Here is a 27,305-nt window from a genome sequence, read left to right on the forward strand (position 1 = left end):
GTTTATTTATAATTTTGAGATGTGTTGACTTCTAAAAAGTCAAGTTAAATAGGGACCAATAGCCATGCAAGGAGTTTCTTAAAGATCTGCAAGTATGAATTTGATGATAAAATAAGCTGTAATTATAAAATGCATAAAATAATAAAACATACACATGTGAAATACCAGACAGGGAAACCAATAGCAAGTCACCAAATACGGTGTCTTCCTCCAATTTAACCCCTCACTTGGCATCCATCTCACATCTCATATCCATCTCTAGAGACAAAAATCAAACTGTATAGACATTCATTCCATCAGTGTTTTTAAATACTTTGGATCCTCACTTGGAGAGCACCCAAATTTTTAAGTGACACAGTACTTTGACAGACAGCATGAGAGATCTTCTTACTTGGTACGTTTGTTCTGATCCAGCTTTCCTAGGGCCCCTGCTCAGTTTCAAACAAGCTTCGCTGAATATTGAAATATTGAAAGTTGCATCATCTTCTGAGAGATCATCTTCTAAAAGATAAGACATGTGGACAGGTTGTATAAGCAAAACATATCTTGGCTAAGTAACATTTGAAACTGACACCTTATAAAAGCCAACAGGGTGTTTAACAGCAAGGGTATCACATTTGGCTTCAAGTCCTGGCTCCACAACTTCTTAATTGCATGACCTTAGCTAAGTCACTTAAGCCCTCCAAACCTCAGTGTCCTTCTTTGTGAAATCCAGTAATCTGACTTGCTTTTCCTTACATCACAGGCTATTGAGAGAATCAGATGAAATAATTCATATTTAAAAATCCATGTAAACTAATAGGGGGCCCCTCAGTGGCTCAGTCAGTTAAGCGTCTCACTCTTGATTTCAGCGCAGGTTATGGTCTCACGGTCCATGAAAGATCAAACCTCATGTCGGGCTCTGTGCTGACAGGGAGGAGCCTACTTGGGATCCTCTCTCCCCTTCTCTATCTGCCCCTCTCCTGCTTGCTCTCTTTCTCTCTCAAAATAAATAAACAAACATTAAAAAAATTAATCAATGTAATCTAATAAAGCTGTGATACTTTTAGAAAGTTGGATATCACTTGGATAGTCCACATGTAAAATGTCATGGAGGGAAATGTGTCAAAAGCTAGAAAGTCTGAGAATAAGGAAAAGATCAATAGAAGTCAAAGAGCATGGATTAGAACTCTCAGAGTGGGGGCTTCCTACCTAGAAGATGATCAGAAAGTATATGGCCAGGCAAGATGTTTGCTTCATAGCAGGCAGTATTTCAAGAGCTACTCAGAGAACTAAGGCAGTAACATAATCAGAGAGCAGACTTATTTCAACCGCTGGTTTAAAAAAAAAAAAAAAAAAGTAATTTCATACCTCCTCCAGTCTAATTTATTCCTTCAATGTTCTAGTTTCTTCACGTGTCATTGAGAGTGAAGAGGTTTGTTACTAATGAGTAAAAAACTCACAGGGACACCTGAATGGCTCAGTCGGTTGAGCATCTGACTCCTGATTTTGGCTCAGGTCATGATCCCAGAGTCATGGGATTAAGCCCCATGTCCAGCTCTGTGCTGAGTGTGGAGCCTGCTTAAGATTCCTCCCCCTCTGCCCCTCTACCCCATTTATGTGTTCTCCCTCACTCTCTCAAAACAAAAAACAAAAACAAAAAAACACTTTACAGAATGTCTAGGAATACCATGGCTAATTTGCAAGGAAAAGCAAGTTTCCTAACATGCCAGTACATTTTTGTCAAATGAGAAAAAATTTAAATGTCTATCAGAAAGAAGAGGCTTTTTATAACTACCTAGAAAACTACATTTCTCCCATGGGAGTCTCTGCTACCTAAGAAGTAATAATGACAACAAATTATTCAAAATCAAAATTGCCCACAGCATTTTAGATATCACTCACACATGCAGCACAAGGCAATTAGCTGGGAGAAAATATTCTTAGCTATAATTGGAAAATGTAAAACTATGGTTATGAGAGACAATTTGAAGACCTATCTGTCACTTGTTCTCCCTTTATCTTCACAACTTTTTAGCTGTTATTTATTTTTTTCAAAAAGTTTATTTATTTTTAGAGAGCCAGAGTGCACAAGAGGGGGAAGGGCAGAGAGTGGGGTGGGGGGGAGAGAAGATTCGAAGCAGGCTCTGTGCCGGCAGCAGTATCTGATGCGGGGCTCAAACTCACAAACTGTGAGATCATGACCTGAGCTGAAGTTGGACGCTTAACCAACTGAGCCACCCAAACGCCCCTATTTATTTACTTATTTTTGAGGAAGAGAGGGAGCTTGAGCAGGGGAAGGTCAGAGAAAGAGGGAGAGAGAGGATCCCAAGCACACTCCTCGCTGTCAGTGCACAGCCCGACACAGGGCTCAAACTCACAACCCATGATGAGATGATGACCTGAGCTGAAATCGAGAGTTGGACACACTTAACCCACTGTGCCACCCAGGCTCAGATTTAAAGATTTTATAAGATCCTTTTAAAGATTTAATAAGGACATCAGAAGCAAAAATTGCTACGTGTGTGCATGATTTTGAGGCACGCCAAATATATGTACGTAAGGACTACCACACACAGTATATGTCTGTTCACAAACGGAACATAAAATAGAAGTACTGCCTGCAGAGTTCCCAGCTCAGTATGATTTCTCACTCACAGCCATCATAGTCTGAATTCAGGGGAAGATGGCAATGTGAACAAAGGCAGCTGGCTCTCACTTCCCACCCCCAGTCCTGACAGAAGTGACTGAGAATAGTAAAAATGGGTCAAAATTTGCATCTGGGTTAGAAAGAAGGGTGGGTTGACATACACAAGGCATAAACATGAAGATGTTTCTGCTTAGCACCGTGCGGAAGAGACCAGATGAAAGGAAGATACCGAGAGCTACTATGTGCCTTTGCCATCAAGCAAAGGGGCATGATGGCCTCAAAGTGTTCAAGGAAGGAACTGGAGAAGAAACTGGCGCCCACAGAGGTAGGGGCTAGCAGTAAGGACAGCAACAGGACACATAAGTGATGGATGCTCCACTTGGAACAATTTAGCCTCGTAGTTCCTGATCCTATGTGAACATCAGAATGGCCCAGACACAGATCTGAGGTGTGAATACACATCTGTATTTTGTTTTAATTCACCAGGCAATGCTGATAGGCAGCCAGGGTAAAAAGTAATATATACTACTACTACAACTACTAGTAGTAGTAATAATAATAATAGTCCTTCCTTAGCATACTGGAGACCAGTGACATGGAACGACTTCTACACGGAGGCCCAGGGACCTGGAGGTCCCACCTGACAGAGAGCCTGTGTTGGCAGAAGGAGGGACTCAGTGCTCTCCTGCCTCTGTAGACCACAGCATCACAATGAAGTCGGACAACGGACACTGTCCGAGAGCACCAGTTTCACTAATCAAGACAGCAAAGTGCTCAGAAATAAAGCTCAAGCCAGTGGGCTTTCTCACAGCTAGTTGTTTCCTGAAGGATGCTGGATTATCCAATCAGCAGCAAATCCTTCAAGATGAGATGTGACAAAAGCACACACTAATATCATCCAATAAAAAGCAAAGTGAGAGAGAATGCCATCCATTTTATTATGAGGGAAATATCAGACCTAGATAAAACTTTTCTTATTTATTGTAATAAAGTAACAAGATTACTTATTGTAATCTAGAAAAAAATAAGTAGGGGCGCCTGGGTGGCGTAGTCGGTTAAGCGTCCGACTTCAGCCAGGTCACGATCTCAAGGTCCGTGAGTTCGAGCCCCGCGTCAGGCTCTGGGCTGAAGGCTCAGAGCCTGGAGCCTGCTTCCGATTCTGTGTCTCCCTCTCTCTGCCCCTCCCCCGTTCATGCTCTGTCTCTCTCTGTCCCAAAAATAAATAAACGTTGAAGAAAAAAATAAGTAATCTAGAAACAATCTAGAAAATAATCTAGAAGTAATCTAGAAAAATAAGTAATCTAGAAAAAAAAAGCCTGTGAAACAATTCTACAAAGAGGCAAAGAATAAATATTCTTTGAAAAACAATTGGATTGCTTGGGTGGCTCAGTCAGTTAAGCATCTGACTCCTGATTTTAGCTCACTGATGATCTTGTGGCTCATGAGATCAAGCCCTGCATCAGGCTCTGCTTAGGATTCTCTCTCGCTCTCTCTCTGCCCTTCTCCTCTTGCAGTTGCGTGCGCGCTCGCTCTCTCTCTCTCAAAAATAAATAAATAAATATTTTAAAAATAAATAAAAGTTTAAAAATATTGAGCAAAGTAATAGTATAATTAGGCAACATCTGTTTTGTAACTTCAGTAAAAAAATTTTAAAGATAGATTAAAACAGGATAAAGATTGAGTTAATAAGAGAATGCAATAGCAGAAAGGAAATTGGTTGAGAGGCAAAAAGAAAAAGAAAACATGGCTGGCTCAGTCTGTAGGGCATGTGACTCTCGATCTAGGGACGCTCGATCTGGGGGCTTGTTGAGTTCAAGCCCCATGTTGGGCCTAGAGCTTACTTAAAAAAAAAAAAAAAAAAGGAACTAGATGAGACAAGAAACAAAAGGAAATGCAAGTCCAACAACAGAATTTAAAGTGCATTAGAAATAGTGAAGGCCAAAAAAAAAAAAAGAAAAAAGAAAAAAAAGAAATAGTGAAGGCCAGGGCGCCTGGGTGGGTCAGTCGGCTGAGCGTCCGACTTCGGCTCAGGTCATGATCTCACGGTTGGTGAGTTCAAGCCCACATTAGGCTCTGAGCTGATGGTGCGGGGCCTGCTTGAGATTCTCCCTCTCTCCCTGCCCCCTGCTTGCACTCTCTCTGTCCTTCTCAAAAATAAGTAATAAATTAAAAAAAAAAAACTTTTAAAAAATAAACAAAGATACATGTTTAAAATGATTAAAAATAAGAAGCTGGCAGTAAAATGCTGTATTAAGCCAATAACATAAGGGAAGCAAGAGGGGAAGGAAAAAAAGGAAGTACAGAATGCTAAATTCTTTATTCAGGAAGAAATTAACATTATTTCAGAACACTGGTAATCAGAAAAATATATATTCAAATAGGATTTTGTCTGTTTTTTAATGTGTAACATAGAATAAAAACAAAATCTATACTCTCTGAATCACTGAAAAAGAAATTTGTGTAGCAAAAAGATAGAAAACAATGGACATAGCAAAGCAACATAAAAAAGAAAAAAAAATTAAGATGACAGAAGAAAGGAAAATCATATTACAAAGAACACTAAATGTAAATAAATTTCTTAACTTATCTACTTAAAAACAAAACTCTTCGGGGCGCCTGGGTGGCGCAGTCGGTTGAGCATCCGACTTCAGCCAGGTCACGATCTCGCGGTCCGTGAGTTCGAGCCCCGTGCCAGGCTCTGGGCTGATGGCTCGGAGCCTGGAGCCTGTTTCCGATTCTGTGTCTCCCTCTCTCTCTGCCCCTCCCCCGTTCATGCTCTGTCTCTCTCTGTCCCCAAAAAAATAAATAAACGTTAAAAAAAAAATTTAAAAAAAAAAAAAAACTCTTCTCAGGGTGCCTGGGTGGCTCAGCTAGTTAAGTGTCTGACTTCCGCTCAGGTCATGATCTCATGATTTGTAGGTTTGAGCCCTGCATCGGGCCCTCTGCTGTCAGTGCAGAGCCTGCTTCGGACTTCTGTCTCCCTCTCTGCCCTTCCCCTGCTCATGCTCTATCTCTTTCTCTCAAAATAAATATATAAACATTAAAAAAAATGTTTGTAAAGATTCAATTAAAAAAAACAAAAAGCTTTTCTCAAGAAGGCTCACAGTATATGCTACTTCCTAGAGTACATCTACAGCAATGTTATTCAGACAGCTTTTAAGAACAAAAGTGTTTAGAATATGGGAATGGGGAAACAAGTGAAGGGGATTAAGAGTACACCAATCATGTGAGCGCCTGGGTGGCTCAGTCAGTTAAGTGTCTGACTTTGGCTCAGGTCATGATCTCGTGGTTCACAAGTTTGAGCCCCGCACAGGGCTCGGTACTGACAGCTCAGAGCCTGGAGCCTGCTTCAGGTTCTGTGTCTCCCTCTCTCTTTGCCCCTCCTCTGTTTGCACTCGGTCTCTCTCTCTCTCTCTCTCAAAAAAAAAAAAAATAAAAACATTAAAAATTTTTTTTAAAAACAGTTATCATGATGAACACTGAGTCATGCATGGAACTTCTGAATCACTATATTGTACACCTGAAACTGATATAACACTGTACATTAACTACACGAAAATTAAAATTTTTCTTATTAAAAAGGAACAGTGAACAAAAACATATTATGCAAATAGATACACAAAGAAATCAAGAAAACCAATATTGTTATCAAACTATATTCCAAGGCAAAAAATATTATACAGGTTAAAGTAAGCCATTTATTACTAATGAAAGTTAGAATCTGCAATTAAGACATAAATATCATAACATCAAAATGTGTGAAAGAAAACAATTAGGATTTCTGAGAGAAACTGAGAAAAATGGCGATCCAAGTAACCAAAAACCAATAATACAACAAAAAATAGAAGATCTGAATAACTTTATTAATAAAGTTGACTGAAGACCAGATCTTACTCTACTCACAAGCAAACATTATCACAAAACTTTCCCAAATAATAAGCCCCAAGAAAATGTCAATAAGTCCCCCCCCAAAATACCAAAATGTAATAAAACTAGAAATTAACAACAAAGTTAAATGTTAAAAAAAAAACAAAAAGAAAACCTGCCACTTGTATAATTCACTTATAATTAATCCTTCAATCAATGGGGAAATCAAAATAGCAATTATGTAATGCTTTGAAAGTAAACATAAAGAGAACATATATTAACACACTCATAAACATTTCTTCAACCAAAGAGAAAATCAATCAAAGAGAAAATCAGAATCACAATTATATCATGCCTAGAAAGTAAGGATAAAGAGAATATGTATCAGCGTCTAAGGAATTCTACCAATGCTCAAGTTCAGAAGCATTAAAGACTTTTATGCTCAAACAGGAAAAAATGGAAATATGTTGAATTATACATTCAGTGGAAGAATTTCTTAATAGAACAATATATAACCAACTTAAGAGAATCAAGGAGAAGGAAATAATAAAACTAAGGGGAGAAATTAATGACATAGAAAAAGAAAAACACTTAAAAAACCAAGAGTTTATTCTTCAGGGAAAGGAACAGTAATAAAACAGACAACTCAAGCTAAGCTAATCAATTTTTGAGAGAAAACCCAAATTAGGAATCAAAATAACCTGGGGTTATATAACCTGTAACCCCAGAGGAATTGTCAGTAAATATTCCATATGACATTCCACTGATATACTTAAAATCTCAACCATACTCTTTTAGGAAAATACAAATAATGAAAATTGACTGAAGGGGGCGCTGGGGAGGCTCAGTCAGTTACATGTCCGACTCTTGATTTCAACTCAGGTCATGATTTCATGGTTCAGTTCATGAGTTCGAGCCCTGAGTCAGGCTCTGTGCTGACAATATGAAGAATACTTGGGATTCTCTGTCTCCCTCTCTCTCTGCCCCTCCCTACTCGTTGGCACTCTCTGTCTCTCTCTCAAAAATAAATAGGGGCACCTGGGTGGCTCAGTCAGTTAAGCATCTCTTGATTTCAGCTAAGGTCATGATCTCATGGTTCATGGGTTCAAGCCCCACCTCAGGCTTTGCACTGACAGCATGCAGAGCCTGTTTGGAATTCTCTCTCTTCTCTCTCTCTGCCCCTCTCCCTGCTTTCACATGAGCTTTCTCTCTCTCTCTCTCTCTCTCTCTCTCTCTCAAAATAAACTAAAAAAAATTTTTTTTAATAAAAAACTAAACTTTTTTAAAAATTAAAAAAAAACTGAAGAAATTATAGGAAACATAAACAGATTTTTTAAAAAAGTCATAGCAGAAATTAACAAAGTTATCAAAGAATTATCTCCCAAAAGGGATAAAACCTAACGATCTCAAGAGAAAATGTGTCCAACTTTAGAGGAAGGCAAAATTCCAAAGTGATACAAACTTTTCTAGAGCATAAAAAATATGGAAGACTTCCCAATTCATTTTAAGAGAACTAGCATGAAGCTTATAATGAGATCAGATCACCAAATGTGCAGGATCTAAAGGAAGACAATGGCAAATCTTTACAACAGTGCATATACGAACAGAAAAGATAAAACTTAAGTAATATTGAGTAAATGTAGAAATGTACTTTTTCCCAGTTGGGATGCCTCCATATAACCCAATTCTCACTAGATTAACTTGCAAATTTAATCCAATTCCACTTAAAATTTCAGGCAGAGGAAAGAGATCTGGAGACATTTAATACTCAGCCATGGTCACCTAACTCTTCAATGCAGAGTTAAAATGCAAACCACGTCTGTCTGACCCTACAGACCATCTTTTTCTTGGAGGGAAATTACCTTGTAGAGGTAACTGGGTATTAGTAAAAACAGCTGACACTGAACAGCAAGCTGTCATTTTGACTAAAAAATGACACACGAGTTTGAAGTCTTTTCAATAAGACCTATTCCCTAGAAAAACTAAAACTATAAAACAAGTAACAAAACGTCAGTAAATACATATCTATCAATAATTACTTTGAATGTAAATGGACTAAATGTTCCAATCGATAGATATAGGGTGAGAGAAGAGATTAAACAACAATACCCATCTATATGCTGCCTACAAGAGACTCATTTCAGACATATAGACACCTGCAGATTGAAAGCAAGGGGGTGGAGAAACATCTATCACGCAAATAGACGTCAAAAGAAAGCTGAAGTAGCAATACTTAAAATGGAAAAAGACTTTAAAACAAAGACTGTAAAAAGAGACAAAGAAGGACACTTTATAATAATAAAGGGGACAATCCTACAAGACAATAGATCAATTGTAAGTATTTATGCACCCAACATGAAAGCACTCAATACATAAACCAGTTAATAATAAACATAAAGGAACTAATCAATAGTAGTACAATAATAGGAGGGGACTTTAACACCCCACTTACATCAATGAACAGATCGTTCATACAGAAAATCAACAAAGAAAAAGCGGCTTTGAATGATATACTGGAACAGATGGATTTAACAGATATATTCAGAATATTCTATCCTAAAACAGCAGAATACACATTCTTTGCAAGTGCACATGGAACATTCTCCAGAATAAACCATATAACAGTCCACAAAACAAGTCTCAACAAATTCAAAATGACAGAAGCTGTACCATGCATCTTTTCTGACCACAGCGCTATGAAATGAGAAATCAACCACAAAAAACAAATTTGGAAAGGGTACAAATACATGGAGGTCAAATAACATGCTACTAAACAATGAATGGGTCCACCAAGAAATCAAAGAAAACAAAAATTACATGGAAATAAATAAAAATGAAAACATAATGACCCCAAATCTTTGGGATGTAGGAAAGCAATTCTAAGAGGCAAGATTATAATAATACAGTCCTACCTCAAGAAGCAAGAAAAATCTCACATAAACAACCTAAGTTCTAAAGGTGCTAGAAAAAGAGCAACAAACAAAACCTAAACCCAGAAGGAAGTAATAAAGATTAGAGTAGAAGTAAATGATATAGAAACCAAAAAACAATAGAACAGAACAATGAAAGCTGGTTCTTTGTAAAGATCAACAAAATTGATAAACCTATAGCCAGACCATCCCCCCCCCCAAAAAAAGAGAGAGAAAGAGAGAGAGGACTCAAATAAACAAAACCACAAATGAGAGAGAAGAAATAACAACCAACACCAGAGAAATACAAACTCTTGTAACAGAATATTAGGAAAACTATATGTCAATAAACTGGACAACCTAGAAGAAAAGGATACATTCCTAGAAACATATAATCTACCAAAACTGAAACAGGAATAAATAGAAAATTTGAACAGACCAATAACCAGCCAAGAAATTAAATCAGTAATCAATAAACTCCCAACAAACAAAAGTCCAGGACCTGATGGCTTCTTCACAGGTGAATTCTACTGAACATTTAAAGAAGAGTCAATACCCATTCCTCTCAAACTATTCCAAAAAATAGAAGAGGGAGGAAAAGTTCCAAATTAATTCTATTAGGCCAGTATCATCTTGATACCAAAGCCAGATAAAGACACCACAAAAGAAAGAGAACTAAAGGTCAATATCTCTGATGAACATGGATGCAAAAACCCTCAAGAAAATACTAGCAAATGAATTGAACAATGCATTAAAAAAAAAAATCATCCACCACGAACAAGTGGGATTTATTCCTGGGATGCAAAAGTGGCTCAATATTCACAAATCAATCAACATGATACATCACATCAATAAGAGAACGTGTAAGAACCATATGATCGTTTCAATAGATGCAGAAAAAGTATTTGACAAAGTACAACATCTACTCATGATAAAAAACCCACAGCAAAGTAGGTTTAGAGGGAACATACCTCAACATAATACAGGCCATGTATGAAAAACCCACAGCTAACATCATCCTTAATGGGGAAACACTGAGAGCTTTTCCCCTAATGTCAAGAACAAGATAAGGATGTTCACTCTCAACACTTTTATTCAACATAATACTTAAAGTCCTAGCCACAACAATCAGACAACAAAAAGAAATAAAAGGCATCCAAATTGGTAACAAAGAAGTAAAACTTTCACTATTTACAAATGACATGATACTACATATAGAAAACCCTAAAAACTCCACCAAAAAACTGCTAGAACTGATAAATTCAGCAAAGTCACAGGATACAAAATCAACGTACAGAAATCTTTTGCACCAATAATGAAGCAGCAGGAAGACAAATTAAGAAAACAATCCTATTTACAATTCCATCAAAAACAATAAAATACCGGGGCGCCTGGGTGGCGCAGTCGGTTAAGTGTCCGACTTCAGCCAGGTCACGATCTCGCGGTCCGTGAGTTCGAGCCCCGCGCCGGGCTCTGGGCTGATGGCTCGGAGCCTGGAGCCTGTTTCCGATGCTGTGTCTCCCTCTCTCTCTGCCCCTCCCCCATTCATGCTCTGTCTCTCTCTGTCCCAAAAATAAATAAACGTTGAAAAAAAAAAATTAAAAAAAAAAACAAAAAAACGAAAAAAAAAACCAATAAAATACCTAGGACTAAACATAACCAAAGAGGTGAAAGAAAACTATAAAACCCTGATGAAAAAAAATTGATGATAACACAAATAAATGGAAAGACATTCCATGGTCATGGATTGAAGGAACAAATATTGTGGGGTGCCTGGGTGATGCAGTCAGTTAAACATCAACTTTTGATTTCAACTCAGGTCATGATTTCATGGTTCATGGGATTGAGCCCCATGTCGGGCTCTGTGCTGACAGCTCAGAGCCTGGAGCCTGTTTCAGATTCTGTGTCTCCCTCTCTCTCTCTGACCCTCCCCTGTTCCTGCTCTGTCTCTCACTGTCTCAAAAATAAATAAAAACATTTAAAAAAAATTTTTTTAAATAAATGTGAGACCTGATACCACAAAAATCCTATAAGAAAGCACAGTCAGTAATTTCTCTGACATCGACCATAGCAACATTTTTCTAGATATGTCTCCTAAGGCAAGGAAAACAAAAACAAAATAAACTACTGGGACTACATCAAAATGAAAATCTCTGCAGAGTAAAGCAAACAATAAACCAAACTAAAAGGCAACCAACAGAATGGGAGAAATATCTACAAATGACATACCAATAAAAAGTATTCAAAATATATAAAGAACCGATACAACTCAATACCCAAAGAATAACCCAATTAATTTAAAAAGGGGCAGAAGACATTAACAGACATTTCTCCAAAGAAGACATACAGATGGCCAACAGATAGATGAAAAGATGCTCAACATCACTCATCGCCAGAGAAATACAAATCAAAACCACAATGACATATGACCTCACACCTGTCAGAATGGCTAATATCAACAAAACAAGAAACAACAAGTGTTACTGAGGATGTGGAGAAAAAGGAACCCTCATGCACTGTTGGTAGGAATGCAAACTGGTGAAGCCACTGTGGAAAAGAGTATGGAGATTCCTCAAAAAGTTAAACACTGAACTACCCCTACGGCCCAGTAATCACATCATTGGGTATTTTATCCCAAAAATACAAAAACACCAATTCAAAGGGGTACATGCAACCCTATGTTTATCACGACATTATTTACAATACCAAGACATGGAAGCAGCCCAAGTATCTGTTGACTGATGAATGAATAAAGATGTGGCATGCATGCATGCACATGCGCGCGCGCACACACACACACACACACACACACACACACAGAGGAATATTATTCAACCATAAAAAAGAATGAAATCTTGCCATTTGCAATGACATGGATGGAGCTAGAGAGTGTAATGCTAAGTAAAATAAATCAGAAAAACACAAATACTATACGATCTCACTCATATGTAGATTTAAGAAACAAATGACAAAAGGAAAGAGAGAGAGAAACCAAGAAACAGACTCCTAAGTATAGGGAACAAACTGACAGTTACCAGAGAGGAGGAAGGTGATGAAACAGTGTATTAAGAGTACACTTATCATGGAATGCACTTATTGTTGGTTAAGTGGCTGACTTCGGCTCAGGTCATGATTTCATGGTTCGTGAGTTCAAGACCCACATCAGCTCACTGCTGTCATTGCAGAGGCTCACTGCTGTCAGTGCAGAGCCTGCTTTGGATCCTCTGTCCCTCTCTCTGCCCCTTCCCCCCTCAAAAAAAATAAATAAAACATTAAAAAAAAAAAGGGGCGCCTGGGTGGCTCAGTTGGTTGGGCGGCCGACTTCAGCTCAGGTCATGATCTCACGGTCCGTGAGTTCGAGCCCCACGTCGGGCTCTGTGCTGACAGCTCAGAGCCTGGAGCCTGTTTCAGATTCTGTGTCTCCCTCTCTCTCTGCCCCTCCCCCACTCGCACTCTGTCTCTCTTTCAAAAAATAAAGAAACCTTAAAAAAAAATTTTTTTTAAATAAATTAAAAAAAAAAAGAATACACTTATCGTGATGAGCACTGAGTAATGTAGAAAATTGCTGAATCACTATACCTTACACCTGAAACTCATGTAACACTGTATGTTAACTGTACTGTATTAAAATTTAAAACTTATGAAAAAGAGAAGAAGACATACTCCTTTTTAAATGTTTGTTTATTTTTGAGAAAGAAGTGGGGGAGGGGCAGAGGATCTGAAGCAGGCTCTGTGCCGACAGTAGACAGCCCGATGCGGGGCTCAAACTCACAACCTGAGCCAAAACTGGATGTGAGAAATATGCCCCAATAAGACCTATTCCTACTAAACCCACAGCAGTTTATCATTAATTTTGAATAAGATTCTCTAGTTATATTAATTCTACAACATCTTTCCCTACATACTATTTGTTTAGAAAGAAATATTTTGGGTTTTTTATGTATAAGTACCTTAGGAATCTAATCTGTGTAATTTCATATTTGGCTTTCTATTGTTAAGATCCGCAGACTATTCAATTATTTCTGCCAAATCCATGTCACTTTCCAGTTCCTGGTGGTAGTAATACCTGAAGGCTGAGGTACATTTTAAGTGGGACATCAAACAGCTAGTTGAGAACCACCTCCACTCACCCAAAATAATAAATGACACTAAAGGCTTCTTGAGATTTGCTTATAAGGTATTTAATCAGTCCTGACACCCCATAACCAAAATTACGAAAAAAAAATTTATTATAATTGTCACAATATTGTTGTAAAAATCATGTGATAACTATGTGCAGTGAGGTTTATTACTACTTTTTGAAACTCCTTCCTGTCCACTTCTCTTCTCACTTAATATCTCCCTTCCTGCATCTTGGGGCTGCCTCTTCCCTATCCACTCACTCACTGTCAACTTGATTCCCACCCCTCACCGGTCCTGGGGTCAGTTTCCTACCTAGATGGAAAGCTGCTGGGTCACCCTCTCTGGCTCCTCCTCTCTTATAGCCAAGAGTAAGAAATGACCTTGCCCTTTCTGACCAAAGATAAGCCACATGGCTACTCTCTAGTTCCTTGGATAATTGTGAATTGGCTGTACTGTCACCAAATGTTCTCCTCTTTTAAATGTCTCATTACTTTCCATTTCAACCAGGGACCCAGCTGTGAAACAACACATTGGTGCATCAGTAAGATAGGAATCTCTCTTACTAGATCTGCGCTGGTTCTAACCCCTGGAGTAACTGCATCCTCCTGGCTACAGATCTCAGAAAATAAGTGGGAACTCTCATGCCCAGTTGATTCTGAAGTACACTTCCCCACATCCTGTGCTTAACATTTCCTAGGAGGCAATGAGACTTCACCTCTACCTACCAGCTGTCTGGAACCCAATGATGGCGGGCACGGAGCGTGTGGGCAGGGCGGTGAAGATGCTCACGGTGTAGTTGGTGCCTGGGTACAGATCTAGGCACACTTCGGGGGTCCTGCTGTCTGTGGTCAAGTTGACGGTCTCCTCATGAACTGATTCCACAGGGTGCAACCGTTGTCCTTTTATGTGTATCTTTGGGAGAGAGAAAGAAAAAAGAACCCACCATGACTCCAGTTAAAACAATAGAGAGGGCGCCTGGGTGGCTCTGTTGGTTAAGCATCGACTTCGGCTCAGGTCATGATCTCACGGTTCGTGAGTCCGAGCCCCACATCAGGCTCTGTGCTGACAGCTCAGAGCCTGGAGCCTACTTGGGATTTCTCCCTCTCTCTTTGCCCCTCCCCCACTCACAGTCTTGGTCCCTCTCTCTCTCAAAAACAAATAAACATTTAAAAAATTAAAGAAATAAAAAAACAACTGAGAGAGACACTTTGTGGGGCTGGATCCCATCCCCCTACTACACTGTGCACCCAGGGGAGATGAATAGGTTAAGTTTCTGCTATCGGGTATCTGATGATGAAGTCTCACCCTAAGAAGTGACATAAAATGACATGAATGACCAGCCATCAAGGAGGCAGTCACAACCTGAGAGCCACTCTCTGCATCCTGTCACCCAGTCAGCAGATGCTTCCAGGCCCCCTCTGGAGGAGTGAAATACAAGTGCTTGGAAACAAGCAATAGTGATGATGCCAAATATAAATATATCCCCCACACGTATACTCTGCCGAATGACAAATATATTAAACACAGAATGTAAAATAAAATACACCAGACTATGTTAAAAATTCTGATCACTTTTTAAAAGGACAATCAGACAATCAGATTGAGAAGACCTTAGAGCAGGAAGTCCCTCCAAGTCACGTTCCTGTCGCATACTATTTCTGCCCTGTCAAGAAAACGTTGATCATTTTACTTACCACATAGATAATCTTGGAGACTGTTCTTCCTGGGTTTATTTGCCACCTCACACAGCTGTTATTAAACACTGATACATCATTAACTTCTGCAATTATTTCTAAAACAGAAAAAGAGAGTCCGCTCACAAAATGCATCAATGGGCTTTGGAAAAATCCCAATGGCAATCATGATGTACATAGTTTATCTGTGCAGCTGACAACTCGGCTAATCACCATTCATGCTCCGATTCAGAAGCCAAATCAGGCAATTCGAGCTGCCCCAGGCCAATCACCCAATTCATCTTCATCAAAGATGAGCCTGGCCCACTACCTGACTTGGAGGAAAAGAAAAGACGGATAGCCACTTGAGTGTGGGTAAGAATTCCAACCTGTGATTGGCCTGGCAGGCCACTGGATGCCACTGGCGTTCCACTCATGTGGGATGGAGAGGCCCGGAGCTGAGCCCTGAATCTTCCCTGCAGCCACATAGGTAAGATCTGTTTCTGGCTTCCCCATCTGACCTGGCTGACACAATGCTCTTATTTCCAGGTCACTGCTGTTCCCGACAAGGAAATGACATGCATCACCACACACAGGGCCATTCTTCAGCAGCAGTGTGGGGTAAACTACATGAATTCCCCACAAGGTCCCTGGATAATTCTGGGGCTCCTCTAACTGAAGCTATCTAATTCTGATCTATCAGAAAGCCACAGATTTCTTCAAGTTGTTCTGCTTGAATATTGTGTGTATTTCATGTAATAAATTTGGCAGTGTGGGAAACCATATGAGGGCATTGGTTCTGAGGTAACACAGTTTCCAAGGGATTGTACTGGCTCTCTTTCCTCCCCTGCTTTACTCACCTTACCCCACTCCTGCTTCCCAGGGTGTCATTCCCCCTTGTGTAATAAATATAAGCCCTGTGCCACAGGCTCTGCTTTCTGGGAAACCCAAGATAAGACTCCCATCAAGAAGGGTGAGAAAGGGGCACCTGGGTAGCTCAGGGGGTTAAGTGTCCGACTTCAGCTTTGGTCATGATATGGCCATTTGTGGGTTCAAGCCCTGCATCGGGCTCTGTGCTGACAGCTTGGAGCCTGGAGCCTGCTTCAGATTCTGTGTCTCCCTCTCTCTCTGCCCCTCCCCTGCTTGACTCTGTCTCTCTCTCTCTCTCTCAAAAGTGAATGAACATGGAGGAGGAGGAGGAGGAGGAGGAGGAGGAGGAGGAGGAGGAGGAGGAGGAGAATGATTACAAGAAGGGTGAGAAAGAGAATTTCCCATCTCAGAAGATGCCTCCCCTCATCTCATCCCCTGTCTCTCCCTTCTCAGCCTCCAACGTGGGAAAGAGAGCCTGACCTGTACCTTGGGTACCTGTAGGATTGACTCATTTCCCCTGTACTCACAACCCATGCCACCATCAGACTGTGATCTACGGATGATCTCTTTGCCAAAGAAGATTTTACATCTTTACTAAATCACCCCATCAGCAGCATTACTGGGTCTTGGGTAAACCCAGGTCAGCCATTAGTAAGTGAGAGTAAATACAGGCAGAGAGAGGAAAACAGGCAAATTTCTGGTGAGACACCAGAGGATCACCTATGGCTGTCTAAAGCATTCCTGGGTCTCTACATCAATGCTTTTCCCAGAGCACAGATAAAATGAAATCAAAGAAATATTCCAGTTGTGGACATGAGTATCCTAAGAGATGTAAAGATCCTATCTGTTTGCCGCCCTGAGGAGCATGAAGATGACGTTGGTGCCAGTCTTTCATTAGCGTGAACAAGCCTCAAATACTCCGGGAACCTTCCCTCCCCATCACCCTTCAAAGTCCCTGGAGCCCTGGACTCCCCTGCTCACTCACACATCACTCTGATACCAACTCACCACCTGGTCCAGAAAGAAAAGGAAACATCCCACCCCTCACCTTGTCTCTGACCGCCAGTGAGGCAAATGTTCTTCTCACTCAGGACCCCCCTGCTATCCAAGCAGAGATTAGAAAGGAGACATGAAAGTTTCCTTCCTTGTCCTTCCCTTCTGCTCAGTCACTATGACAACAGCAAATGACATCTCAAAATTGCCATCTGCCTCCTGCCTGTGCCGTGCTCTCTTGCACGGATGGACCGAGATCTGATTACGGGGATGTCAGATATTTCATCCCAAGGGGCCGTTTAACAAAACATGCTTGCTTTTCCCTCCAGGTGTCACCAGGTGGAAAGACCTCTTTATAAACACATCAGGTATTAAACATCCACATTAATGCTGCCTTTTTAAAAGAGATGCCCTCATTCTAACAGTACTGATAACTGAAAACATTTCTGGAAGTTCTCTTTGGAACTGGCTCCAGGGTTCTTTATTCACTATTCACTGAATGATGAATCCTCCCATGCCAGACACTGGGCTGTGACAATGATCAGAACATATCAGAACGTTCCCTTGGGAATGTGTGGTCTAACGGAGGGAGCAGACATAGAAGCAGGTAAGTACAACTCAATAAATCTTAGAACAAAGTTACACACAAGTACCACAGGGTAGAGAGAAAGGAGCCACCCACTGTCACTGGAAGACCTGGGGAAGCTGGCTTTGTGGAGGGCATGACCTTAAGGGACGAATGGCTAAAGAGGGGGGAAGACACCCAAGCAGAGCGAACCTAACGCAGGCCTGGAGCTACAGGAGGGTGTGGCATATTCACGGTGTTGAGTGACAGAGAAGCGTAAGGCACTGAGAAGGGCGAATGACAGGAAATGAGGCTGTGGACGTAGACAAAACAGACTGGGCTCGATCCTGCCCGCCAGACTAAGTGCAGACTTACTCCCGTGAGCAAAAGCAGGAAAATAATGGAACTTTTTTTTTTTAGAAAGATGATTCTGGTATTTGTTGAAGTAGACACCGGAGTAGAACTGGAGGTTGTAAGAACAGGATACTCTTTACTCAGCACTTACAATATGGCAAACACTGATAGATCTTTAAAGACTAGATCTCATCTTGGGGCACCTGGGTGGCTCAGTTGGTTAAGTGTCTAGCTTCAGCTCAGGTCATAATCTCACAGTTTGTGAGTTTGAGCCCCGCATCCAGCTCTGTGCGGATGGTGCAAAGCCTGTTTAGGATTCTATCTCTCCTTCTCTCTGCCCCTCCCCGCCTTATTCTCTCTCTCGCTCTCAAAAATAAATAAATAAACTTACAAAAAAAAGATCTCATTTTAACAGCAGTCATAAGAAGCAACAGTGAACACTTATTGAGTAATTACTATGGGTCTGACAGTATGTATAGTACTTTAAAAGTGTCATTTATTTCATTTTCAAAATAACCCCATGATAATCATTTCACCATATACATGAGTCAAACCACCACGGTGTATGTCTTAAACTTATGCAGTGATGTAGGTCAATTATTTCTCAATAAAACTAGAAAAAATATATTAAGAATTAGGGGCACCTGGGTGGCTCAGCTGGTTAAGCATCCGACTTCAGCTCAGGTCATGATCTCACCTCTCATGGGTTCGAGCCCCATATCAGGCTCTGTGCTGACACCTCAGAGCCTGGAGCCTGCTTCGGATTCTATGTCTCCCTCTCTCTCTAACCTCCCCTGCTCATGCTCTGTCTCTCTCTCAAAAAAATAAATATTAAAAAAATTTTAATATATTAAGAATTAATTTAAAATAAGCCCGTGAGCTTGACATTATTGTGTCCATTTTATAGACATGAGGCTTAGAGAAGTTAAGTAACCTGCCAGAGGTCATATGGGTTGTAAGCTGTCAAGTCAGGATTCAAAAGTAGGCCTGTCCGACTCCAAAGCCAAGAGCCAAGGCACTGCAGAGGTTATTCAGCAAAGAAGGGGAGGAATGGTCTCAGGGCCTTGTGTTTAAAGCCATGAGACACTTCTGAGGGAGACACAACAGGAGGTGAGCGATAAGGACAGTCAGGAGTTGAGGCTGACTGCCAGTTTTCCAGCTTGACAGTCTGAATGGATTGCCTTTTATTGTTCTCCTGAGAAACACAGGGAGGGCTACCCCGGGTTTGTGAGGAAAAGACTAACGAGTGTGTTCAGAACATGCCAGATAGGAGTTATCTGCAGAATATCCAGGGGAGAAATAATCCTGAGAGTCAGCCATATGTGGATGGTCACTGAAGCCGTGGGTGCAGGTGGAACGTCCAGGGAGGACACGGAGATGAGCCCAAAGGCAGAATGCTGGGAAACATGGAACCCAACGGGAACCTACAGGGGAAAGAGCAGAAGAGAGGGAGGAGGAGGCTGGCTGGTGGGTGCCTGGAAGTCAGGGAAGGAAGATCTGAAGGAGTGTCCACTTCCTCGAAAGTTATCTCCCTTCCTTGCCACCAGTTCCCCACAACCTCCTCACCTCCGGCCCAAGAAGGACCTGGAGCAGATCATCACGGAACCAGGGAAAACCTCCATCTCTTTCTTCTCTCACATGGCTCTTTGTCCCCTGACAGGGTGCCCACAGCGTCATGATGAGATCCGAGGTTTGACTGAGGGCAGAGCAGGCCTTTGCCTTGTCCAGTTATAGGACACTTAGGCCTCTCTGGCTTTAAAAAAAAAAAAAAAAAGGAGGGCCCCACACCATCCAGTTGAACTATTCACTAGATTTGGGGAACCAAAGCTTCAGTAGGTAATAAAGTACCTTTGGTTTGCTTTGGATTCTTTATGTGGTGCATGCATGTGTGTATGTATGTATGTGTGTGTGTGTGTATATGTATGTAAATGTGTGTGTACGTATATATACATATACACACACACACACGTACACACACACACACACACACATATATATATGAGTATTCTACTAGCATCAAGTATTTCTCTGCAGTACTTCACATTTGTAACTAAATAATTTTGTCTGGTTACTTAATGTCTCCTTAATGTCTCCTGAATCTCTCCTGAATGTGAGCTCCATGATGGCAAAGACTGGGTTAATCTCTCTATTCCCAGAAGCTAATAGACTATCTTGTATTTTTTTTTAATATTTATTATTTGGTTGATTGAGTGGATGGATATGGATATCTGATCAACAATGCTAAATGTTGTGGAAAGGTTAAGAGGAATGAGGACTGAAACTAGAACATGAATTTGGCACATGGTCACTAGTGGACCTTGGCGAGAGAGCCACCGTGGAGTGAGGGTGTTGGATGCCTGATTCTCCTTCAGGAGGCTGAGTGGAGAAGCAGTGTGGGTGCGGACAGAGAAAGTGGGCATAGACTATTCCTTCAGAAATCTCAGTGTGGACAGGGACTAATCCAGCATACTCTCTTGGTTTCCAAGTTTATATCCTTTTTCTCTATTTTTAGAAACAGTAAAAGCTCACAGAGAATAAATTGAGGTAACCCAAGCAGATGGTCAAGCTCAGTGTCACTTCTAGTCAAAATCAGTATCTGATTTCAAAAGGTAAATGACTGATCTTCTAATATGACTCATAAACTACCTCCAAAGGCAGAAATTACCCGACACATTTCGATAATGGCAGCATCACTGAAATCAAAGTGACTACTTTGAATAAGTACATGCTTGGCTGTAAGAGTTCTTCGATATTTCTTTTCCTTTTTTCAAGTCACATAAAATAGGTAGAAATAGCATGGCTTAGGGTAGTGCTTTCCTAAAAAGCATTGTGCACCTCAGGATGATTTTCTTGTGGCACATGAATAAATTTATATGTTTGCTTGCATCGACTTCTTTGTATATTAGAAAAAATACACATAGTCATCCAACTCATAATATCACACATACTACAAAGTTTCTTTGATCAATAAATTTGAATTATACTGGGGCACCTAGGTGGCTCAGTCGGTTAATCATCTGACTTTGGCTCAGGTCATGATCTTGCAGTCTGTGAGTTCGAGCCCGGCACCAGGCTCTGTGCTGACAGCTCAGAGCCTAGAGCCTGCTTCAGATTCTATGTCTCCCTCTTTCTCTGTCCCTGCCTCGCTTGTGCTCTCTCTCTCTCTCAAAAATAAATAAACATTAAAAAAAAAAAAACTATAAAAAAATAAATAAATTTAAATTATAATTTTAAATTTTGTTTTTTTTAAGAAATTTATTAAATAATACTTTTGCTATGGTAAACATTATCAGCGGGGGGGGGGGGGGGCATTCAAATAATTCAAGCTTGGGAAACACTGGTAGGAGAGAGACTGTGGGCGTTCCAGGCTTCCAGACCTAAGTTCAAATCCTGTCTCTGCCATTTACTAGTTACTGAATGACCCTGTGAAAGTTGCTGAACTTTTATGAGTCTCAGAGTACTCATCTACGAAATGAAATGTAACATACTTACTTTATAGGGTTTTCTTGAGGACAAAGTGAAACCAAGCATTAAGACCCTTAGCAGAGCCCTGGGCATCTAAGTCAGTACACAATCAACAGCAGCTATAATGCTTGACAGCCAAACTTCATACACGTATTCAAACAAATGCAAGCCATGTGGCTTTTATATAAATGTGTCCATTTATTCCAGCTGACCTTTCTTTTCCATCTTTCTTTTCCATAATTGCATTAGAGCTTCATGTGAGCACTCACTAGGCTGAAAAGGAAGATCAACAACAAAACAGAGGGGCAGACGCTCACAGGCGGCCTAGAGGAGTCAGGACCTGAGTCAGGTTAGGGGGCTCAGAACAGATCCCAGCAGATAAACAGTCTGTGTTTCAACAGAGATATTACCCTTCTGAGAGCATGGCGTGAGTGAGCATCCACTTTATAATTATTAACTCAGATTCTAAACATGAAAAGCCAAATGACCTGAACAGAATGAAAGCCAGGCACAGTCTTATCAAGAATGAATCAGCCTCTTTGATCTTGAGGTAAACCAACCCACTAAACATCAAGCTTCCACCTGGGGTTTTTCCAGACACTAAAATGGTTGCCTAATTCTCAGCTGTCTGGAGTTGCCAGTCCAAACTGGCCTTAAAGGGGAGAAAAAAAAAAAAAAAAAAAAAAAAAAAAAGTCCCACCACCTTGCCGGAGTCCACACTCCATTAAAAACATATACAGATCCATGCTGCTAATCCAAAGAAACAGGGCCTCCAAAAATATTTTTAACTAAAAACAACCCAGGTAAAGTGAAGATAAATTATTCCACCCAACTTGGAACAAAACATTCAAACATAAAAAGAGGGATAAACAGAACGAAAACAGAGAGCAGAGGGAGAAGGCATTCGGAGGTTAGGCAGGAAAGCAGAAGACGGGAGGAAGACCCAGAAATGGACACTGAAGAAGGTAAACACAAAATACACGCAGGGAGCTGGTACAGAAGAGGTGTGAAGAAATCGGTGAAAACAGGGAAAAGAAGGAAGAAGGGAGTTCGGCCGGGCAAGAGCCATGGCAATCAGCGTTTCTCACTACATTTCCAGAAGCCTCTCCTACCTACCCACCCAGATCGTGTGCACTGCACCGTGAATTCATCAGCATGCAAATCACCCCCTTTATCTGCGGAAATTGAATTTAGCTGCCAATCTTGATTGAGGGCATAGAGGCCTCCTCACAGAAAGATCACAGCTCTCAGGGAAAATGCCTTTTCTCTCCTTAAATCAAAGCTTGCATAAACCCAAGGAAACAGCTGCAGCTGGAGCCACAGACTCCGTGAAAGGTGGCAGGCTGAGGACGGTAATTATAATTAGCAGTTACATAACATGTTTGTTCTTCAAAGTGCTCTACAAGCATCAGCTAATTAATAGCTTACTATGCCCCATGCAGACCCACTGGTTTTTCAAGTAGTGACTAATCCCTGTATCCCCACTGAACTCTGGATGGCGGAGGCAGAGCAGGGTGAGCAGTGAAGCCAACAGCTGAGGGTCCAGAAGCTATGCCCAGCTCTCTCCAAAAGTGACGCCGGAAGTGGCTCAGGGCCAGGAACATTTCCCCAAATGTTTAATTCAGCACCCCATGAGACAGCTTGCCTCACTTCCTCTAAATAACTCTTAGATGTCTCAAAGAGATATCTGTATATCCATGTTCAAATAGCCAAAAGGTGGAAGCAACACAAGTGCCCACCAATGGATGAACAGATAGACAAAATGTAAACACACGCAGTGGAATATTACTTAGCCTTTAAAAAGAAGGAAATCCTATCATTTGCAACAACATGGATGAACCTGCAGAACATTATGCTAAGTGAAGTGAGCCAGGCACAGAAGGGCAAATACTACATGAGTCTGCTTACATGAGGTATCTAAATTAGTCAAATCCACAGAAACAGAAAGTAAAATGCTGGTGCTATGGGGAGGAGGAAGTGGAGGGGAGGTATTGTTTAATGGGTACAGAGGTTCAGGTTTGCAAGATGAAAAGGGTCTGGAGATTGGTTGCACAGCAACGTGAATATACTTAACCCTTAAAAATGATTAAGGTGCTAAATTTTATGTTGTGTGTGTTTTACCACAACTGAAAATTTAAAAATAGGGGCACCTGGATGGCTCAGTCAGTTAAGTGTCCAACTCTTGATTTCGGCTCAGGTCATGATCTCATGCTTCATGAGCTCGAGTCCCACTTTGGGCACTGTGCTGACAGCACAGAGCCTGCTTGGGATTCTCTCTCTCCTTCTCTGTCCCTCCTCTGCTAACTCTCTCTCTCAAAAAAAAAAAAAAAAATTTAATTAAAAATAAACATTAAAAACCTCTTTATCTGTTATACCACCTTTTCTCTGAAAAGGTGTCAACGTGCACTACACAGGACTCTTAAGTAGGCCCCCCCTGAGAAAACGGTTCATGAGAAAAATTTCTCAGCCGGCCAAGTAGAGGAGATAGGACTCACTGTGATTTAAGGTGAGTTTCAAAAGATGGATGCACAAAATTTTCTATCCAACCTATTTTCCCAATCTACCCCCTAAATCTTCAGGATTTAGCTGACAAACCTAATGCCAGGTGCCCTCTCAAGTAAATGGCACAGCCAAGCAGTACACAGAGGGAGCAATGGAATGGCTCCAGGTCCCACGCTCCTGCTGGCCATTTGCTGCCAGGAAACAAAAGCCCCACAGAACGGAGTCTATACCTGTGCATGTCAAAGGACTTTCTCTCCAAGTGCCTTTCTCTGTGCAAATGGAAATGATCTTTCCTCCAGGGCTTTCAAAGCCCTCTTGACAGACGTAATGAGCCACACTGCCCAGCCTGGAGCTGTGATTCCCCACCAGGACTGCATGCTGCACTTCCGGAGGACGGCCACAGTTGATCTCTGCAATGGGAAGTAGCAAAGCACTAGTTATGACCCCCAACTTCTATCCTTATAATTCATATTTTAGAAATAAACATGTAGGGGCGGCTGGGTGGCTCAGTCAGTTGAGCGTCCGACTTTGGCTCAGGTCATGTTCTCTCGGTTCATGGGTTCAGGCCCCATGTCGGGCTCTGCGCTGACAGCTCAGCCTGGAGCCTGCTTCGGATTCTGTGTCTCCCTCTCTCTCTGCTCCTCCCCAGCTTTCACTCTGTTTCTCTCCCTCTCTCTCTCAATAAATAAATAAACAAACATTAAAAACAATTTTTTTTAAAAAGATACATTTAGTAATGATAGAGTCCATTCATCTGGGAAAAGAGAGAACATGAACCCCATCAAATAATCCAGTTGCAGACATACAAAATAAGATTGTTCAGAAGTAGAGAAAATAGATATACCTGACTTTAATGAAATTTACAAACATGTATACGTAGAAAATGTTCCAATTAGAGATGCCTGGGTGGCTCAGTCGGTTAAGTGTCCAACTTCAGCTCAGGTCATGATCTCGCAGTTCAAGAGTTCAAGCCCCGCATCAGGCTCTGTGCTCACAGCTCGGAGCCTGGAGCCTGCTTCGGATTCTGTGTCTCCCCCTCTCTCTGCCCTTCCCCCTCTCGTTGCCCTTCCCCCTCTCGTTCTCTCTCTCTCTCTCTCACTCTCTCTCAAAAATAAAGCATTAAAAAAATTTTAAAGAAAGTGTTCCAATTATAAGACTATTTACATTATGAAGAATTCCTTATTCAGTGAAATAATCCATCCCAGGGTTCTATTAAATATTAACATTTTCAAGTACCTTCTACCATGTATCATCAGATCACAAACTCCAAAATAGATGATAATAGATAATAGATGTAGTTTTCTTGCCAATTGAGTATTAAATGAAATATAAACAAAATATTTGAACTTTGTAAAGCAAATTAATAAGGAAAGTATAGTCTAAACATTCAATCTTTCAAAGAAAAAAAATCAGCTGCAAAGAGGGAGGCAGGCCTGACATTACAAAATTGACATGAAATTTCTTCTCTGCAACTCTTAACTACTAGAAGACACTAGAATATTTACAGAAACTATCTGAAGTAAATGGATTTTGATGTTACCATTTTAGACCCAGCCAAACTCTACCTCATGTAAAAGAAAGTCTTTCTCTGCCCCTCCCCGGCTCACACTCTCTCTCTCCCAAAAATGAATAAACACTAAAAAATTTTTTAAATAAATAAAGTTGAACAAGGTAAAAAAAAATAATTTGAAAGTAAAGTTCCAAATTATTTCAAAAACTCTGAGCAATGAGGCAAAGGGAGGAAATGAACATGCTAAATTTCTCATGCAGTTATGGGGAGTTCACAGATATCATTTTATTAAACAAAGCATAATAAATGTAAAATAAGGCGGTCATAATAATCTCAAATGCAACCAACAATCCCAGTCATACCTAAATACAGAGGAAAAAATATATACAACTTTTGTTATTCATCCTGCTTTTTAGTTTTCTCCCCAGTCTGTAGAAAGCCAAGAAAATTAAGCACTCTTGACATCCAGGCTTTTAAAATATAAGGGCATTTATTGAGATAAAGCACTCAAGATAGAGGAAAATGGTATGATCTGTTCCCTACTCCCCAAAGACCATTCTTGGCCTTAGAAGTAGGTGGCTTCTCTTAAACGAGCTTCTGATACAGAACAGGTAGATTTCATGGAATTGCACTTGCCTCCATCCCATTATGGATGCTTGGACTGTTGCAGAACCCCAGAGTTATTTCCCTGAGGGAGGCCTCCCAGAACAGGCTTTCATCTGTTGTCACTGAAGTTATCGTAAGAACTTCAATACAACAGCTCAACCCACCTGACCAGTCACTTGATTCCGAGATTTTTAAAAAGGAGTTAGTCTCTGGTCAGTGCAGATTCAAATCATGAGCAGTTATGGGACCAGAACCAGATGGTCATTTCATAAATCCTCCAACCCTGCCTACCTCACAAGTCCCATATTTGCCCACAGAGATTAATTCCCTTTTCATACATGTTTACCAGACACAAGGCTTCTTGGCCCTCATCATGTTTTTCCCTTCAAAGCATCAAACCTTTAGACATATCAACCAGCCCAAAACACTCCAAGACACAAGTATATTTGTGTGTACATGAGCAGCCAACCGAACAGGTGGTTAATGTTTCATAAGGCTGCCCAGTCATTGTTGACATCTAAAATATCTTCCAGTTAAAACCAGTGTTCAGTTATAGCAGGAAATAGAGGGAACAGCAGTGAAGAGATTGAGGGTGTAGGTTGTGCAGGTTTATGGACCTTGAAACTGGAATTCTAAACAGCACATTGGAGACAGTGGGAAGGAATCCAGTGATAGATAATTGGATTAAGGGAGAAGCACAGATTCTAAAGGTATAAGAATACAGAAGATAACTAAACTGCCTTCCATCCTTGGACACAACTAAGAATAATGGAAGACATGGTGGCTTTTGTTGGGAATACAAGATTTTTTTTTAATTAATACCAAAAACATGGGGAGCCTGGGTGGCTCGATCAGTTGAGTGTCTGACTCTTAGTTTCAGCTCAGGTCATGATCTCTGCAGTTTGTGAGTTTGACAGCGCAGAGCCTGCTTGGAATTTTCTCCCTCCCCCCTCTCTCTCGGCCCCTCCCCTGCTCATGCTCTCTGCTCATTCTCTCTCTCTCTTTCTCTCTTGTTCTCTCTCAAAATAAATAAACTTTAAAATTTTTTAAATAAAAAAATTAATACCAAAAATATTAACTTGGGAGTTGATGAGACATCAATAGCTTGGTCTCTAAGAACTAAGGTTCAGCAACTCAGGAAGGTGCCTAGGGGTAGACAACCTGGGCTTGTGACTCTATGCCTTCCCATTCCACAGCTACTCAAGTTGGAGAGTCTCTTGGCAAGAGATATTGAGAGAGG

The 27,305-nt window shown here is 40.8% G+C and overlaps 1 protein-coding gene across 17 annotated transcripts in view; it reads right to left on the reverse strand.

Moving 5' to 3' along the window:
* Positions 1-27,305, reverse strand: part of SUSD1 (sushi domain containing 1) — a 282,880-nt gene that overhangs the window by 212,322 nt on the left and 43,253 nt on the right. For 14 of the 17 annotated variants that reach the window (XM_045043333.1, XM_045043335.1, XM_045043334.1 and 11 more), the window contains 4 exons: positions 24,180-24,359; positions 15,222-15,319; positions 14,253-14,439; positions 392-501 (listed from right to left, as the gene is read on the reverse strand). In XM_045043333.1, the coding sequence (XP_044899268.1) occupies positions 392-501; positions 14,253-14,439; positions 15,222-15,319; positions 24,180-24,359 (575 nt within the window). The remainder of the gene's footprint in view (positions 1-391; positions 502-14,252; positions 14,440-15,221; positions 15,320-24,179; positions 24,360-27,305) is intronic. The other 3 variants (XM_045043339.1, XM_045043330.1, XM_045043329.1) reach the window with 2 other exon arrangements.

Source organism: Felis catus, chromosome D4, assembly GCF_018350175.1.
Source record: "Felis catus isolate Fca126 chromosome D4, F.catus_Fca126_mat1.0, whole genome shotgun sequence".
NCBI classification, from domain to species: Eukaryota; Metazoa; Chordata; class Mammalia; order Carnivora; family Felidae; genus Felis; species Felis catus.